Here is a 20154-nt window from a genome sequence, read left to right as displayed (position 1 = left end):
TTTGGATCGTTGACTATAGCTCTTCCCTTGATATTGGATAACTGGATGATTATACTGGTATGGACTACAGAGTATTACTTATTAGACCTTTTTTCATAAGACATGCATGAATCATACAGAAGAATGTCGGAAGCTGCCTTTGTTTTTACTTTTAAGGTCCCATTTTAAGTTGTGACAACCCTGTCAAAAAAAAAAAGTTGTAACAACTATTTTTCTTCATTTCATTGAAAAATACGTTCGCCTTCTATCTGTGTATCTATACTCATTTCACTCCATTAATCAATTTTATTTCCTTTCTTCTCGATAAATTTATCTATGCTCATTTCACCAAACTAAAATGCAGTTTGAATAGCATTTTTAAGAAAACCTCCTAAAAGATGAGCTTAATGCTTTTTTTTATTATTATTATTATTATTTTTTTATCTTGGTTGAAAGCTCAAACTAGCCCAAGTTGAATAACATAAATATGAATAGGGAATTCTCTATTAAAAAAAATGAATAGGGTATTCTCGGCTTAACCTGACTCATTTAGATCCCTACATTTGCACTAGGATGGATCTAATCTAATTAGACTTAATTAATTAAGAGTATAAGAAGTCCAATAAAACAATTAAATTTGGATCAATTAATTTTACTTACCCTACCCAAGATCAAAAGTTGGGTAGCCAAAGCATCCACAATGGAGCAATTTAGGTCCTAGCTTGCAAATACTAGTACATACTACATAGATCGAACAACAAGCTTCACCAATGTAGTGCAACATCACTTGTAGCTCTACGAAACTATGTGGCTCTATAAAGCTACGTAGTTTCACGTTTAATGATGATAATAATGCAAATAGTTTAATTGGAATTGCATTTATTTAATGTTTTTGTTTTGATAATTGACATGTGGGACCTACTAGTACTTATAGCTTTCCATTGAAGAGGTTGTAGCTTGGAATTGATATACAAAGTAGTTTGATAATAGTGATGTGACAAAGAGAGCTATAGAGGTTGTAGCTTCTTATTTGAATCATAATTATTTTACTTACCCCACAAAGGCCACATTTATTTCAGAATCACAAGCTAATTAATCTTGGTTTTGATTAATTTCATTATCACTAGTTTTATTTCCTTATTGTTTGATTTAGTTCCTTGTAATTTGATTTATTTCCTTATAATTTGATTCCCTTTTGCATACTTCTTTTTGGCAAACTAGCTATTTAAACCGACTTATTTACCATCTTTTTTAGATAACTTCATTATCATTTTTAAAATTGAATTTAATTCAATTACCCAAAATTTAGTCATGACCTCAAAAATGTCTATACTAGTATGTTATTCTATTGCTAGCATTTTAATGGGAATTTTGTGTGGAGTACATGGATCATCATCATTCCATAAACAGCAGCCTGTTCTTACCATCAAGGTGTGTTTTCCAATCAAATTATTTTTACAATTGTAGCTTTAATTAGCTCTATTGTAAAATACGAAAATCAAATCAATGATGTTTACAGAAGATTATAATAAGATCTTAATTTGTACATTATTTCCAATCTTTACTTTTTTTTCTAAGAAAATAATTTTAAATGCTAAAAGTACTTCCTAAAAAAATTAGGCTATTTTATACCGAATAATTATATATCCCCCGTTCTACAAATATTGCATCATGTTTATTTTGACGCTACTGACATGCTCTCCTTTGACTATCTATTGCGATTTATATGTAAATATGTAATGAATAATATAGTCATGTGGATATTGTTAAAATTGTTTCAATTTGTAATTTTAAGATATCAAATTTTATTACTCCGTATTATTATTTATTGAGAGTTAGACATATTAATGATCAAAAGCTATAAGTTGGCAACGTAAAAATCAACATAGTTTAATATTTTTTGAATGGAGGAAGATAAATCTTCACCAGAAAAAATTTATAATTGTTCACATATACTTGTATTAATTTTTATGATTTTTTATTTTGCAGACTGAGAATGGCCAAGAATTTGATTGCGTGGATTTTTATAAGCAGCCAACTTTTAATAATCCATTGATGAAAAATCATATGCATGAGGTAAGTCAATGAACAATTGAACGCATGTACTTTTTTTATATTATTATTTTGTAAGTAAAGGGAAGACTATAATTGGTTGGAACCTCTTATAAGTCAAATCGAGTTCAACTAGTGAGCATTGAACAAGACCTCTATATATATGTCTATTCAATGCTTTGACTCTTTGAGTTCATTATCTTCTTATTTTCTTGTGTGTGATAATGAAAATTATTAATGTTATAAGAAAATGGTTGCATATAGGTAAACATAACTTCTTTGCAAAGTCAAGAAGGGGAACCCAAGAATTTAGGACTCAAAAATGGTTGTCCATTAGGAACCGTCCCTATTTTACGATCATTTTACGATCTAAAATCTTCAACTGTCGAGCCTAACGAAGAAGGAGAAAATTGTGTAAGTGCCCTATTATTTAACGAATTCTTATGTAGATTTTTATCGTTAATGGAGCAAATAAAATGAAACGAATGGACTAAATCTTTTGTACGTAGTGGTGTATGTGATCGAGTGAGACAATCAATTTCCCTCTCATTATTCTATTGTTTGGTGTAGATTGCTTCACTTCGAACTACAGGAATTGGAGGTAGAGTATTTTATGGAGCTAGTGGTGCAGTAAGCATATATAAATCTGTAGTAGCTGCAATGCAATGGTCCGCTTCTCGAATGAAACTTCAAAGTGGAAACGATAGTATTGAAGCTGGTTGGATGGTTAGTTTAATTCGAGTTTAATTAATTTCACGACTTCTTAGGTAAAATTTCCACCTTGAAATGTATACTTATATTTTACGAGTATTATCTTTAGGTAAATCCACCTCTATACAGCAACTCTGATCCCCATCTTTATGCAAAATTCACTGTAAGTACTTTTCGTATTTTATACACATAATATTTGTACTTATTCATTCAAGTATCTTTTTTTTACTCGATCCATTCTTATCATAATTCTTATTATTAATTTATCATAGGCTGGGCCAAAAGAATGCTTAAATTTACAATGTCCGGGATTTGTTCAAGTGTCCAAAAACTTTCCTTTAGGCGCTACGCCTGATCACTATACTCACATAGGTGATGACACAATATATTATTAGAACATATCTATCAACAAGGTACGTACGTACATAAATGTAAACTTGTGACATTATTAAATGTTACTCTGTTCACAATAAGTTTAGTCATCAAAACGTATTAAAATAAGTATCGTTTTCTTTATGCATATTGATTTTATCTTAATTGTGGTGTAGCATCCTGATGACGAAAATTGGTGGTTGTCAATTTATATGGATTCGAGTAACATTCCCGTCGGATATTGGCCGAAAAGCTTGTTTACATCATTGGCAGATTTGGCTGCTCAAGTTGAATGGGGAGGCGAAATCAACAATCCTGGTTATAAAACTCCAGATCCTGACATGGGTAGTGGTATAAAGGCAAAAGATGACATTGATAAATGTGCAGTGTTCTTCGGTCTTAGAGTTGATAAAGGAACATTAATCCCAGAAGATACAGAAATATATGAAGAATGTAAAGATTATACAGTCTATGATGCTGGAACTCGAGATGATTGGGGTCGTTTATTTTTTTATGGAGGTCCAAATGAATAATAATTTTTGAGTAATTATTGCTCCAAATAAGTGGAACTAGTATCTATCTTCATGTAATTTGCAGCAAACTTTATACTTGCCTTAAAGCGCTTTAATATGTTTTTATTTATTTATTTATTTATTTTTTATTTATTTATTATTATTATTATTATTATTATTATTATTATTATTATTATTATTTAAGCGTATTATAAGTAGGTTAGGTCATGTTCAATTTACCTTAAGATTATAATTCAGATTGATGTAAATAAGTTTAAAAGAGAAAAACTAACTTTGACAATGGCTTGTAAACCAAACGAGGCCTAAATACAAATATGTTTAAATTAGTAAAAATTATACAGAATACTATAACTAGTACTCTGTAATTTAGTGCAACTAGTATTGTAACAATCTGGTCTTAGTACTTGTGCAATGTCACGATCGTCATAAATGTTAATTTATTTACTCGTATTATTAGTTCAACACTATTTTTTTTTTTTAAATAAGAAATCAGTTTTGTCATGTTTAATTACACGGCAATAAAAAGTCTAATTTATTTATTCTTAGTTCAACACTTAAAAAAAAAAAAAAAGAAAGAAAAGGTTTTGTTGTGATTAATTACTCCGCAATTAAAAGTCTAGTCATGGAACAAAAAAAGGTTGATTAACTGATAACAACTTTTGTGAATATAAATAATGATACATATTTGTTTCAAAAAAAAAAAATAAAAAAAAAATAATGATACATATATTAACAAGTTACTCGTAAAATATTTCACTACAAACTTACTTTTTATTTTTAGTACGGAGTATAAAGAAGTACAAATAATCAAAAGTTGCCCATGCAACTCTATTTTGATTGAGTGATTGTAATTGCAAGAACATACATGTATATTTGAACATGATTCACATGAACGTAAGTAGGGTAATGCTCAGAAAGTGGGGATAACTCTAGTGGTTAGACCTTTTTTCCCGATTTCAGGATATCCTAAGATCGATTATTTTCACCTCCGTCCGTGTGGCTCTCTAAACACGAAAAAAAAAGTAGGGTTATGCTCAATTCCGCTTATCTCGCTTATACCTAATTAACACGTGCATTAGCTCGGATATAAATTTATTTATTTATCTATTGAGGAAGGATATACTTCATATTTAAATCTCATATACAAATATTAAAAGTCTGATAAAATAATTATATTTAGAAAAGTTGTTTTACTTATCTACCCTTGTTATTTTCTTACATAAATAATGAAATGGTTTTGATTCAATTCCTTTATCAATTTTGATTTATTTCCTTTTCTGTAGATTTCATTATTTATTACCTTTATAATTTGATGATTTATTTCCTTTTATGTACTCGTAGATTTTATTTTCCAAACCAATGATGCTATTTAAACTGATTTATTACATTAACTTCTAAATTATTTCAATACCATCAAAGTGTGTTTTCAGATCATGGCGGAATTGGTGGTTGTCGATGTATGAGAACAAAAGGCCAGTAGGGTATTGGCCAAAAAGCTTGTTTACATCATGGCAGAAGTAGCCACAAATGTAGAATGGGGTGGAGAGATGAGCAATCCAGGGTTAGCTGAACCAGACCCTTATATGGGTAGTGGTCTAAAGGCAAGAAAAGACCCTAGCAAATCAGCAGTTTTCTTCCATATGGTCGTTGATCGTGGTTTTCTTATCCCCGAGGATACCGAATTTTACTGATTTTACAACCGCGGATGCAATCCTTTCTGGGGTCGTCACTTTTATTATGGAGGTCCTTATGAAATTATTGAGTAAATATTTATTATTACTCCGAGAATTTGTGTAGAATTATATCTCTATTTTTGAATAATTAAATAAAAAAAAATCATACATCACCCAATTACATTCTCGTACTCATTTTTTATAAACTTAAAATAGTGAGCTTGTTCGTCCAAAAAAAAAATAGTGAGCTTGACTCGATTATAGGCTCCGAAAAAATAATGTTATATAAGTCTAGGCATGGATCAATATGTACAATCACTTATACCCTAGTACAAATGAATCTTCCCATCACTATGATAGAAGTTATTATGGAGTGCATTACTACGGCATCGCTTCAAGTATTATGGAACGAGGAACCCTCTGCTAGCTTTAAGCCAAGCCGTGGTGTTAGACAAGGAGATCCACTATCCCCATACATTTTTGTGATGTGCATGGAACGTCTTTACCAAGTTATAGAGGCTGCTATAGTACATGGCTATTGGAAGCCAATTCGAGCAAGTAGAGATGGGCCTCTTCTTTCGAACCTCTTCTTCGCTGATGATATAGTCCTTTTTGCGGAAGCCACAGTTGATCAAGCGTGTCTAATCAAAACATGCTTGGATCGTTTTTTCCGAGCTTCGGGCCAAAAGGTGAGCTTGCCTAAGTCCCGAGTATTCTTCTCTAATAATGTTGAGACTGACTTACAGAATGAGATTGGAAGCAGCTTGGGCATGGAAATAACAAAGGACCTTGGGTTATATCTAGGAATGCCAACACTTACTAGTAGAATCACCAAGGATACATATAGTCATCTATGCAAAAAAATTGACAGACGTTTAGCAGGTTGGAAGTCTAAGTATCTTTCTCTTGCTGGAAGAATTACTTTAGCTAAATCCACTCTCTCTACCATGTCCCTCTATTCTATACAAACAGCTAAGATTCCTCGCACGACTTGTGATGAAATAGATAGGAAAACAAGACGATTTATATGGGGTGGTAATGAAGACAAGCGCAAGATTCACCTCCTTGCCTGGGAGACCCTTCAAAAACCGAAAGAGCAAGGGGGTGTTGGTATCTACTCGGCAGAGCAAGCCAATGCTGCCTTCCTCACAAAACTGGGATGGAGGGTAATTACTGAACCTAATTCCCTATGGTCAAGAATATTGCGTGCTAAATATTGCAAGGGTAGGTGTGATATAGATATGTTTGAACCTAAAGCAGGGATGTCAAATGTATGGAGTGGAATTACTGAAAATGCAAAGATTCTTGGAGAGGGTATGCAAACCGCAGTAGGCAATGGGAATAACACGTTGTTTTGGGATCATAAATGGGTGGGGGGTGTACCTTTAAGCAACTTGGCTACACAACCAATTCCCTTAGCTGGAGCAACTGTTGCTGAGATGTGGGAGGAAAATTGTGGATGGCGATGGAACGTTTTTGCTCCATTTCTCTCGCAAGACACCCTCAAACTAATACAAAGCCACGAGCTTTGTGTTGACCCTAGTATAGGAGACTTGGTATATTGGAAAGGTCGTGATTCAAAGGGAAGGTTTACGATTAAATCGGCCCTTCGGATTATGAGACAAGAATCTGACTCTTTAGATGAAACTTGCTGGGATCTAATTTGGAAAGCCCCAGTTCAGCAAAGGATACGAGCTTTCCTATGGCTAGCTTGCCATGAGCGTATACTAAGTAACTTAAACTTATTCAAGCGAAATCTCGATAACTCCCCTGCCTGCTATGTTCGTGGTGCACACGAGGAATCTTCCCTACATATACTTCGGGATTGCCCTGCTGCTAAGATGGTGTGGCGCAAACTAATACTCCCGCCACACTTTGCTCAGTTCTTTCAAGGTAATATCAAGGAGTGGCTAGAGTTGAACCTTGCTGGCACAGAGAGTAATATGCTTGAGGATGGCCTACAATTTTTGGGCTGGCTGTCTGGTGGATTTGGCGTTGGCACAACTGCCATGTATTTAATAGGAGAGATGAAATTCTAGTTGATATGGGAGCCTTCCTAAGAATAAGAGTGGAGGAAACCAAGCGCAGTCTATCACTAAGTGATAATGAGCTAAATCAGACTCCGAAACAAAAGATCACAAATAATATTTCTTGGATCCCCCTTGCTTTTGATGAGTATGTTCTCAACTGTGACGGAGCAGCCAAAGGATGCCCTGGCCTTGCAGGAGGTGGAGGGATCATTCGTAACCATGAGGGAATTGGAAGGTTTATATCTGGTTTCACAGCAAACTTTTGTAGATGCACTTCCATAAGAGCTGAGATTTTAGCACTTGTTAAAGGCCTTCCGCTCGCACAAAGCTTGCAAATTATGAAGCTCGAGGTTCAGCTGGATAAAGGCGAAGCTATAGGAGGGGAAAACATTCAGGAAATTAATGAGTGTTTGAATATGCTTCGTAATGGAAACTGGGAGGTGAAAGTGGCCCATATCTATAGAAAAGGGAATAGTGCGGCGGATTGGTTGGCAAACCGTGGAGTCTTGGAGACACTAATTTTTGTATTGTAAACTTTATTCCTGTATAACTTGGCAGAATTCTGGATGAGGACGCAAGAGGGGTAACTAGGCCTCGCCTAGTTCCTCGGTAATCTTGAGCTCTTATCTGTGGTTCTGTGTTTTTTGGTTTTTTGGCTTGTTTCTTTTCCGTTAGTTTGTAGCTTTTTTCCTCTGTCTTTGGATGTTATCCTCATTTGAATAAAAAAAAAAAAAAAAACTTATAGTTATAACTATTTTCAATTACATTTACAAGCAATCAACCGATCATGCATCAAAAAAGTTATTTTAAAATTTTTCAAATCAATCAAATTAAACCAAAATCATTGATATTGTTTGGAACAATAATTGTTTTAAATTGAATCTGAATTTCAACAATCAAATAACAAAACAATCTACTAATAATATCAAGATCATCATCTGGCTTGGAGAATAAAGAGGTGCTATTAAACGAATTAGATATTAACTCTAAATTACCAACTTAAAATGTTTATATTGTTATGGTTTGCTTATTACATCCGGAGTTTGATAAGTTGAAGTAACATCAGTAGATACAATATCTTCATCTAGTCCATCGACAGAAGGTTTAATGACTGTAAAGAAAAGTACATTATAAAATATAGTGAGCAAAAAAAGAACAAATGCTGTATATCCTAAATATGATCCTGATATTTCTGGTGGCTCATCTCTCACTTGCCCCTTCAAACTGCCAATACTCGAGGCTGCATTTATTTTCAAACGTGTTAATTTGTTAGTCCTAAGGCGTAACATGAAAAAGGTAACATTATCACGGGTATTACTGTCTGTAATAGAAAAGAAACCTTTGAACAAAAATCAAGTTACTCCAGTTTGAGTTGGGTGGTACTACTCATTTTTCACCCTTTTTATGCAAGTTTGTTAATCACGTGTCGTATCAAACAAGGTTGCATATACCATCATATAAACTAAAACAACTATCAATAAAAACGAAGGGAGTAAATTAAATTAGTACAATAAGAAAAGTTAATAAAAATTTAACAAGACCTTTAATTTTAGGGGGATTGACTTGTTTGGATGAGAGAGAATCAAGCTGTTGGTCAAGATCACTAAGAGCTTGTCTAGCCTTATCTTGGTCCACTACAAAATTTGAATCATTTTCCATTGCTGATGAAATAATCCACCTTTGATGATAATTGCTTCTTTTGGGTAGCGTAATTAGTGGATTAAATCTCCAATTAATTCCATATAAACCATGATTATTAGTAGTAGAATTATTGGGATTGAAGAAGTGAAAGCAGTTGTTTAATGGAGTTTGAGGTGACAGAGAGCAAAGATGATGCATTTGAGGAGGGATAAGGTTGTGCTTTGATTTTGTATTTTTCACCACCCACAAATATTTAAACCGTTCATTATAATATTATTACAATTTCATGTGGGTCCATATGTGTGGTTTGTGAGGGAGGATCTTCGTAGAGGTTCATAAGAGCATCTTTATTGGTGAACCCAAATAAATGGTTCATGGGTCACTATCACCATTTCTCTCTCATCCACATCAACCCAACATACCATTTACAATATTCACTCTTAACAATGAACACTAAACAATGGTTCATCATCAATACTCCCTACCCCACCTTATTTTATTTTTGTAAATATAATCTTTTTTGTTTCATAATTATAATTTATTAACCCGATGTCAATGTAATTAATTGACGTATTTAATATTTTAATCGTGATTACTAATTAAGAAATTATCGCATTTTTTTATCAGCTTTTTAAAAAACTAATTCTTGTGATTAATATTTTTTAAACAACAACGCAGCTAATTTTAATTAACAAAAAAAAAAAAGGTACAAATCGTGATTACAGTTCTACAACTATAATCTAGTACATTTTATTTAAAAAAAAAAAAAACAACTACACATCGTTTTGTAAGATGTCCTTAGGGATAACCATTTGTTGTAAACCTAGTTGCCTAAGTTTTCGTTGTTACCAAATTTATTCCATATATGTTCGACCAAGTCGTTTTTTAGCTGCAAATGAGTCTGTTGATCCTCAATCTCTGTTCTACGAGACAAGTATAAGCCGATATCCACAATACGATCAGTACGGTACTCGGTAGTGTCCTCATTAGCGTTGCCTCCAGCATTCATAAACTCATTGGTATTAACGTTATTTTGATACGTCTCTCGTTCATCTTCAACGATCATATTATGTATTATGATGCAGGCGAGCATGATATTGTGGAGTATGTCGGTATCCCACGCCAAAGACGGCTTTTTAATAATGGCAAAACGAGCTTGAAGGATCATATTTTGACCCAAATTTTTTTTCTTCTTTCATTTGTTTTGGGGTTGGTATTAGCATCCATAATTATAATTTATATTTGGAAAAAATAAAAATTTAATAATAATAATAATAACGACAATAATAATAAAAATAATAATAATAACGATAATAATAATAAAAATGATAATAATAACGATTATAATAATAATAATAATAATAATAATAATAATAATAATAATAATAATAATAATAATAATAATAATATTGGTAATTATAGAGGGGATTTTTGAAGAGAAAAATATAGTAGAAAGAAATGGATTTTCAAAGTTGAAGAAACTATAGCAATATGGGTGTCTATTTATAGAGGGGAAAAAAATAGAGCCGTTGGTAATTTTTTTTTTTTTTTTATTTGTGTTTTGTAAAATATATCCGTTGCAAAATTACAACGGATTTATTTAAAACAGCAGCGGCTGGGCCAAGTGGCGCGCTCCCAGCCGCTGCTTTCTATTTTTTTCCTGAAAAAAAATAAAAATGGGTGGGGCCCACAATCCATAAATTCGTCCAAATGCTTGCAGCAGCAATCGATCCCACAACCATTCACTATGAACAATTATAGAGATCACCATTAAGCCACCCATTCACTTGTTCACTCATTGTGAACTATTTTTTTGTTCACCCTTAAGGCTGCCCTAAGAATCCAATTGTCCAATCCCTGTAATTTTTGAGCTATGAATAATATATAGATGGGACAATTGGAATTAAGAGTGATTTTTCAAAATAATGTAATAACACAAATTAATTCATTATATACATTGGTTTAAAAACTATTTCCCACGATATCATCCACGCAGGCTCGATTTCAGGGTTTAATATTTGCAAGTATAAACTCGCTAACATTTTTGACGGTTTTAACTAATATATAACCTATATTGGTATTAGAAGTTCTATGCATAGAACCTCTAATGGTATTAGTGGTTCTTTATGTAGACCGCTAATACCATTAGCGGTTCTATATGATTTGGTTGTAAAAGCTGAGGTAAATGAGGTAGGTTTAACTTAGAACCGTTAATGGTATTAGAGGTTCTACCTCTAATGGTATTAACGGTTCTATATATAAAACCGCTAACATTGTTAGCGATTTTATACTGCGAAATTCCAAACCTAGGAACCGATCTTACGTGGAGGGTATTGTGGGAAATAGTTTTTAAACCAACTTACATAAGGAATTAATTTGTATTTTAACATTATTCAGGGAAATGACTCTAAAATCAACAAGGGTTGATTTAAGCGGTAAGCAATTGATGTCCTATAAAGGATGTATATAGAAATTTTATTAGAAGACTCACTCACCATAAACCAACTGTGCAACATAGATTAGATCCACATATAGTCGGAGCTTAACTTTTCAGTAAATTGAGTGGTCTTACTAAAAATAAAAAAGATTGGACTATTGAAGTAGAATCTCATCATTAACTAACCACCATGCCCATTCATTATTAAAAAGTACCATTGTACTCGGATTTACTAGTTTCAAAACTTCTAAACAAAAATTTCGCTTATTTGACTCTAGTCATACGGATTATTAAATTTTTTTAAAGTGCTAATATGCTACAATTTTTTTTTTTTACCTTCATCTGTGCTAATGTTTACCCAAAGCACCAACATTTTTATATTTGTACTAAATCTTGGTCTACTGGTTAAGATTGTTACGTTCAAATTCTCTCTCCTCATTCTAAATTTGTATTGCGCTTGTGGCTCATTTAAAAAACAAAAAAAATATAATAAATCTATACGGAGTAATATTTTACTCACCAACGTGGATGATCGGCTCTGAGGTGGCGCATTCACACGCCGCCACATCAGCTCATTAAGCCAAAACGACAAGTAATTACGTCGTTATGCTACACTCGAGTACGGCATAAAAAAAAACAGATTTTGTAAGAAAGAAAAAGTACATAAAAACGTTTCAATTAAGTTCGTCGAAATACGTGAAACACCCACCCATTTTTTCTTCCTTCCATCACAAAAATAATCGGAGGAGAGAGAAAATATGAAGAAAGCCGGCGCCGATAAGAAGAAAGTCCGGCGATCTTCCGCCGGATCTCTGCAAAGCGGCGGCAGTGATACTCCTCCTCGGGTTTCGCCTCTTTCTCTCTCCTCTTTTTCTCGCATTTTTTTGTCGATTTTTTGATATTTTTTTGTTTGATGATTTAGGGTGTAAGTTAGTTACAGATCTTGAATTTCGTCGTTTAATTTGTCACATTTTGAATGATTTGTTTCTTGATGATTTTTCTGTTTATGGAATTAGTTGTCGGTTGATGATTTTATCTGTTTTGGCTGATGAATTGTTTAATTTTGGTGGCAATTTTGTTGTGAATTGAGGTTTAATTGTTGTGATGAATGAAATTTTAGTTTGTTTTGCTGATTTAGATGTGAATTTTGTTTATTTTAGGTTGTTTTTTTTCGTAATTGGTAGATGTTAACTGTGTATGAGATCATGGTGTTTAAAGAAGACTAAGCAATGCATGTAAAATTTGTAGTGTTTTCTCTTCGGAAATGACATACGCATAGTATAATTTGCGATGTCCGAAGAAAATTTGTTTCATTTTCGGTACTTGTAAGTTGATTATTGCTTGGATTCCTCTTGATACGGACTTACGGAGCATTTGGAATGAATTAGGGAGAGAGAATAGGAGGGGAGTAGCAACTGTTTCAGGACGGATGGAGCATATTGGAAAGACTGGTACCAATTATGTGAATTCATCTTTTCGGTGATGTATATGATTTAGTGGCTTGATTTTCTATTCGTTTTTGATTGGTTAGCTCTAGCAGATTGGTTACTTTGGTATTTTGAACCCATTTGAAACAACGAGTATATTACAAAAGCAAATGAGGTGGCTCTTTTATTTCTTATAGGTTATTCTTTCCTTGTTATGTAGCCATGTTTGTCTTATGTAGCTCCTTTTGTGTTTTTGAGGAGGTGTGGATACATCTCTAATTTGAATTGTCGTGTTATATTTCAGAAACAAGATGTAGAGAAGGATGTATACCTGTTATTTGCTGAAAAGGTGAGAGATCATAAAGAATTGGAGTCAAGGTGGGCAGTATTACAAGAGACACGCGTTGAGTACTTCAGGGGGAAGGATTTTGTGAGATTCTTAAAAAATCACCCAGAAGTCAGAGATATACTGGGATCAGATAGTAATCTAGAAGCAGAAGATATTGCCGATGTACTATTGAAGAAAAACCTCATTGTACGATGTGACCGTGTTGTAAAAACTTTAAGGCCGGGTAAGAAGAAGTTGTCAACATGGCCTGCACATTTGGAGATCTTTCCTGTAAGTTTCTTTTTTGCCAGCCTAACCCAACCCCTTACGTCCTGAAAAAGCAGGAAAAGACGCGTTTGGAATTAGTTTTGCATTATAAATTAGTATGTTTGACTTTGAGACATTCATTAGGGTAATTTTTCTTTTTATAAACTTTGCTTTCTTTTGACTTTTAACTTACCGTGCTGTCAAGTCAGTATTTAGAGCTGTAAATATGGGTGATCACAGTGTACACATTTGTGAGAGTAGAGTGTGGGGTGTACACCACTATCCTCTCACTAAGTTGTTAATAGCATGTTGCTATTCCCTTTAGAAGGCTCGTGCTATATGTTGCTGATCAAATATGGTTTAGACCTGATTAATTGTTTATGTGCTGGGCATTTGGGCATGCATTGGCTGCTAAATTTTTTTGTTTCTGAGGCTTTGAGCTCTCGTTGTTTCGATTTGGTTTGGAATAGTTGAGATGTAAGTTAAGTATACTTGCTATTGTTCTTATTCTTAGTGTGTGGTCCATACGCTTCTAAGTGTGCCAGGTAGGATACTGTGCAGGTCTCTGCGAATGATTCATCTTCTCATTGGATCTTAAGTTTGAAATTGAACATGTATTGTTAGGAGAGGAACAATGATTCATATATTAAAGCAATGTGAGGTGTTTTGGTACTTGCATTAGGAATTTTGTCTTTTTGATACGCTCTCTCAGATGTACATCAGCGACTTATTGCTGCAATGGTGGGTTTGTGAAATGCTTTCTTAAGATTTAATCAATTCTTTGTATCAATCAATAGTGGGCGAAATAGGTTTTTGACTTGGCTTAATTTTATTTGGAGAATAGGTTTTTCGATTATTGAATGTTATGTAGTTATTAAAAGCTCTACATTTTGATTTGAGAATTTGTGGTTGACCTATATTGTTAATAAGGATTAGGTTTTGTTGCAATGGTGAAAATGTGTTGGGAAGAGATGGCAATACCTTAATTGGTAGAGATTGAGAAAGTTGAATGGAAATAGTAGGATGGAAAAGTAAATAGTGGGGGAAATAGATGGAAGCAATGAGAAACAGAAAACAAAGAAAAGAACAGGAGTGAAGTAAAGAATCTGGAAGCATAACAGGAGAAAGAGCTATGTATTCCCAATGTGATAGTAGTCAACAAATTGCATTTCTTTGAAACTACAAAATCTATGCCTCTTTATATGCAGAAGTATTGAACCATTTCTACGAACAATTGCAAACACAATTTAAGCTATTATGATAGGGATATATGAGAACAATTTCTTAGAGTTTAAAGGAAACTAGAAGACAAACAAATTTTCTTTTAGATATATTTCATTTATTACTTCCTCCGTTTCCCTAATATTGCAACAATTACTATTTTAGGAAGATTTACAAATATTGCAACATAACCCATATTTGCACATGCTTTCTACCTGTCTTTCTCCTCATCACATGGATCTTTATCTTTATTTTATGCTATATCTCTCCTCATTTTAAATTCCGTGTCTTCCCTCCTTGTTGCAATATTAGGGGAACGGAGAAAGTATTCCCCCCCCCCCCCCCCCTAATATTTTAAATTCCTTTATTATTATAGTTAAGTTTATGAGGAAGTTAAAGTATATTCGAGCTTTCATACAAGGGTGTACATGTTGAAGCTCTAATAACCTTAAACATTGTATGCTATATACTAATTATTTAGAGTAAACTGTGTCATTTAGAGCAAGAAGGAAACAAACTTTTCATCCTCCCCTGTAAAAAATTCTTAATGCATTAAACCTTCCACACCAATAATTACCATCTGTAAGGGGTGAGTAAATAAGTCAACAACCAAGAAATAAAGGGAAGATAGAAGCAGTGCCATACCTCAAAGCTCTGGTAACCCCAAACAAAATTTTCCCCTTTGCTCCAAATGACACAATTTTCTCTGATTTCTCTTCCAACCTTTTCAAATTCAAAGATGCTTTTACTTTTGTTCTGATCTTTGAGATGATTTTAGATCCCAGAATCAGTAGTAGAAAATCTGGTTCCGGTTGGATTGATATGGAATTTTCTGTCTTAATAGAATAGTGGGTTCGTTTGTCTGGTTTGTATAGTTGTGTGTTTATGTGTCTCAGAACTTCTTAGTTACTTGGATTGGATTTTTCTTTAAGGGATTACTCTGTGGGTTGCTTTTTAGGACTCAATAGTTGGAAATGTTTCTCGTCAACTTGATTTAGATAGAAAGCGTTTTTGGGTTGGTGTTTGTCTAGCGTCCCTTTGTGTTGCTTCTCACAATTTTGGCTTCCTTAGGCCAGCATAGTATGAGAACAGTGAGGGTTTGGTGAAAGGAAGGTCTAAACAAAGTGGAAAACATTTTCTTTGTTGGATGTGGTAATATGTAGGCCTGATTTTAGAAATTATTCATTGTGTCCAAAAACGTGTGGGAAAACATTTTTTACTGGATGGAATGTTGATATTACTGAGTTAGTCATTAGTATCATTACAACGGGTAATTTTCTTGTTATAAATTCCATCTTTTGGCCTTCAACATTGGATGGTAAGGGAGCTTACAAGTTGTGTTTGAGACTCTGTTTCTGTTAATTCTGTAAAGATTCTGGCTTGTAGACCTATATAGTTCATGTTCCTACAGCTCCTCTATAGCCTCTTTTGCGTCACCATTTGCAACCAAGCTAAATCTTATTGTCTGAAAATAAAACATTGTATGCAATGTCTTGGGATTTTTCTACATCACTTGCAATGATTCTTGAATATAGAGGTGATTGCTGAATATTAGTGCAAATTATATTGCCTTCCATAGCCACTATGCTAGGCATGATATCCTTCCCTTGCCTGGAAACTGTGCTCGGTTCTTGTCTCTTCCTTGGGTTTTCTGATGCCCTGTGGAAGACATGAGGCCCTTATTTTTTGTGCTCTGGTACCTTAAGTTTTATAGTGTTTTTGCATGGAGGAATAAAATACCTTTGATGAACCCACCAGGCTTCACAAGGTGCCCTATATGTAAAGGAATATTTCTGACCTTAGGTCTAGTATTATTGTGGCTGAGAATAAATGAAAGAAGGCGTTAGGTGACAAGTCTGTTGACATGAAAGAGATGAATGGATCAGGCATGGAAACTGGAAAGAGGAGTGAGCAAACGCAGCTGGCTTTCCAGGAAATGATGGTCATATTAAAAGGAGTTGAAGCTCGTGATTAGCTTCCTAATCCATTTTCTTGCTGATTTTTATCATCAATTTATTTCCCTTTTTATTCAAGGGTGTATCCACGGTCTTTATCTTGGATTTGTATAGACTCTGTGCGATGCAAGGTTTTGTGAATTGTCAAGTGAAAATTTTCTGCAATTTTCTTGTTCCTCTATTGTTGTAAGATGCATCTCTGGACTTTTGTTTGGTCTTATTTGTGATGATGGTTCCTCTAGTTTCCAGAGCAGTCTGCATATTATTTGTAAATTACATCTTAAAATGTAGGAATTTGTTTTTGGGTTTGGGTTGGATCCATGTTAATCATATGCTGTTGTGAAGTCTGTTCTCTCTGTTTTGACATTGCTGCTCCATGACGTGTTTATGCTTAACATGTCTTCTGAAATATGGACTTGTCAGGGTACAATCTATGACCATTCATGTCCTCCTTAATGTTGTTATTTTGTAATTTATGATAAATTGGATTAGCGAAATATTCTCATGTACATTGGGGTTTTCTCATCTATTTGATTGTCCTGGGAATTGAACGCTATAGTTTTCTTGTGAATTTCTCTGTCCGAGTGTTTGGAGAACGGGAATCCAGCAAGATTGAGCTAGTTCATAATGTGTTTTGTCGTATTTTACTGTTCAGTACTTAAGTCTTTAACTGTATCTCTCTGGGTTGTCAGTTTTTTCTAATTAAATGATAAACTAACTTACCTTGAGGCAATTAGTATTATCTCCTCTTTTTTTTTTCTTTTTTTTTTTCTATTATTATTCTATAGTTGATGTGATTATGATTCTTATGAATCTAGGGTAAGATATATTTGCTGTCCCTTTTGCTAAGTGACTAGTCTTTTCTAACAAAAGTCTAAAGTTTTTCTTCCCTCCTGTTGGTGTTCATTTGCTGCTTTTCTTATTGTGTTGCAGGTTCAAACCTTTTCAGATAATGATGCTTTCTTTGTATGGACATTCATAAAGCGGCATCCGTTGTGGCAGACACTTCTCTCATTCTCTTGGCCTGTTTTGACATTAGCAATCTGCTTATTTCCAGTATACCCACACACGGCCAAGCTTGTGGTACTCTACTCGTGTGCTGGGATTCTTCTACTTATACTTAGCATTCTAATGTGTATGTTTCTTATGTCTTAATATTTTTTTTTTGTTGCCAGCTGTTGTTTGTTCCTTGTTATCCTCTTGTTTCTGAATTTATCCATATTATCCTGTCCTATACTTGTTATCACTTTCATTTACTGTACTTGTTATTACTGTATGGAGTTGTTGCCGAATCGCTAGATCCCTCCACCCCACCTCAAATCTTTATCTATCAACTGTCTTCTTTGGTGCAACCTTATTGCATATTTTGCACTGGTAGCTTTCAATCTTATTGAAGATTGCCAGACTTCGTCTGATAATATTGCATGAATGGGTGGTCTTATTTTATATATATATATATATATATATATATATATATATATATATATATATATATATATATATATATATATATATATATATTGCTAAACAGATTACAAGACCCATATATTTTTAACTTGCATTCTATATTCTGTCTGTCTTCAGTTCATGTATCACTGATTTTTGGTGGTTACAATTACAGTGAGAGCCACAATTTTTGGTGCTCTTTGGATTTTCCTTGGAAAGCGCGTGTGGATTTTCCCCAATATTCTTGCAGAAGAAGCAACATTAAGTGAGTTGTTCCGTTTTTGGCCTAAAAAAGATGAGGAGGACCCACCAAAGTGGACTAGCCGGCTTTTCTATGCTGTAACATCTGTTGTTGTCATATTGATTTTGAGACATCATGCTCCTGATGAAGCTGCTCGAGCTAGGTTAGTGTCATATTCAAATTTATTTTCGTCTAGCCCTGTACTGACTGGTGTCTGCCTTTCTTAATTTGCATTTGATTTTTATTTTTAAAAATTTATTCTTAGTGTTGTGGTGCAATTGCCTTACCAATAATACCCATGTTGGATACTGGACACTTTGAAATGGCCATTGATATTTCAAATTGTGCCAAAATAATCCAGACTTCTTTGGAGATGACAGGCCCCATCATATAGTTTGGTTTTAATTTTGTTTTGCGACCATGTTCTTATAACAGAAGTGGTAACCCAATAGGAGATCCTTGCTTTAATCATCTAAGGTCTAGTTACGGAACCCCACACACAACACGTTTAAATAATATCGGAATTAGATATTTTTTTTATTATTTTCCTGTACAATAGAATGATTTACTTAGATTGGGAAGGTGCTACAAATTCCACTGGTAATTGGAGTAATGAGTTAAACACCCTTAGACTTATAGTTGCATATAGAAAGTTATTTATTTACGGAGTACATCCCAAAAAAAAAAAAAAGTTGTGTTGTACAACTTTTGCAAGGAGATCAAGGAGGGTATGAAGTAGAGATAGAAGATAGTAGGAAGGGAACAGAGCCTAATGGCCAAAATTATGTTTTCAGGTACCAGAGGAGGGTTTCTAACATCATTGATGATGTCCTGGAGTGGTCCCCGAAACTGGCTATCTCAGGAATAATGAAACAACAACCTGAGGGAGTCAATGTGACCGACTTTCAAAATGAGTCTACAAGTGATAGTGGATCCAACTTTGAGGTGCCACCACCACCAAGTAGCGTAGATGTTGATGTTGATGTTGGTGAAGAGCCTGTGGAAGAAACTGTAGAGGATATCGAGGATGACAAGGGGCAGTCACAACAACATCATGGAGGTGTATAATCCATATTGTGTTAATTTTGTCTACTTAAAATTACAGTTTTATGGCTACCATTTTTGTTACATTTCTCTCCCTTTACAGTGTAAAACCATGTATTTAACGTGTGAGAGAAACCTAGGGGATCCTTTCATCTGATTTTATTTGAATTGAACTTATTGGACTTTATCTTTGTTTCACCTTTTGCTTACAAAAAAATTTGCTATATATATATATATTTGGGATAATGTGAGAAGTGTGAGAAGCAATTACAACCCTTAGATCTAGAAAATTCAACCCACCTCATTAATGGCATTACTGATAATTTTCACCAACTTTCGTTGCACATAAAAACTAAAACTGCTCTTCAATTTTTTAAGTATGCGGTCAAAATTATTAGATAATTACAAGTCACTTTAATAGCCTGACTAAAACGAAAAAATCGCACAATGATGAATTTAACGAAGTGCTTCGTGTTAAGTTTTCTGGCAAAGCTCAACTAATTCTCGTTTTTGGAAATACAGTACCATTTCATTACTCACGCTTCTCACCTTAAGTACCCTTCTCACCAAATCCTAACCCTATATATATATAAATTGAGGTGAAGTGAAAAGTGATTGCACGCACTCGATGATCGCAATCGTTTTAGCATTATTGCCTCTAGCATTGTCAAGTCTCCAATTTCGTTTTAACATTGTTGCCTCTAGCATTTTCAAGTCTCCAATTTCGTTAATCAAATGATCAGGTAGTCGAGTACAACCAAAATTTTCACTTCATCAGGTCTTACATCTACCTAAAA

At 33.9% G+C, this 20154-nt stretch overlaps 2 protein-coding genes and 1 long non-coding RNA gene across 3 annotated transcripts; 2 read left to right on the top strand and 1 right to left on the bottom strand.

Moving 5' to 3' along the window:
• The first annotated feature begins 2635 nt into the window (after positions 1-2635).
• LOC110736002 lies at positions 2636-3781 on the top strand. Its single transcript, XR_002514181.1, has 4 exons — positions 2636-2757; positions 2852-2905; positions 3015-3155; positions 3291-3781. It is a non-coding gene; the product is annotated as an uncharacterized LOC110736002 (long non-coding RNA).
• A 4549-nt stretch (positions 3782-8330) lies between these two features.
• On the bottom strand, positions 8331-9247 carry LOC110736001. The gene is made up of 2 exons (XM_021916165.1): positions 8892-9247; positions 8331-8590 (listed from the first exon to the last, which is right to left on the bottom strand). The coding sequence occupies exons 1-2, from the start codon at positions 9187-9189 to the stop codon at positions 8367-8369; spliced, it is 522 nt and encodes a 173-aa protein (XP_021771857.1). The 5' UTR covers positions 9190-9247; the 3' UTR covers positions 8331-8366.
• Positions 9248-12057: 2810 nt separating this feature from the next.
• On the top strand, positions 12058-19555 carry LOC110736225 (translocation protein SEC62-like). Its single transcript, XM_021916394.1, has 5 exons — positions 12058-12273; positions 13160-13474; positions 17560-17761; positions 18248-18476; positions 19108-19555. The coding sequence occupies exons 1-5, from the start codon at positions 12187-12189 to the stop codon at positions 19379-19381; spliced, it is 1107 nt and encodes a 368-aa protein (XP_021772086.1). The 5' UTR covers positions 12058-12186; the 3' UTR covers positions 19382-19555.
• Positions 19556-20154: the final 599 nt, after the last annotated feature.

The sequence above is a fragment of the Chenopodium quinoa genome, unplaced genomic scaffold (genome assembly GCF_001683475.1).
Source record: "Chenopodium quinoa cultivar QQ74 unplaced genomic scaffold, ASM168347v1, whole genome shotgun sequence".
Taxonomy (NCBI): Eukaryota; Viridiplantae; Streptophyta; class Magnoliopsida; order Caryophyllales; family Amaranthaceae; genus Chenopodium; species Chenopodium quinoa.
The sequence above is the reverse complement of the archived record's forward strand: the minus strand, read 5'-3'. Positions and strand labels throughout refer to the sequence as shown.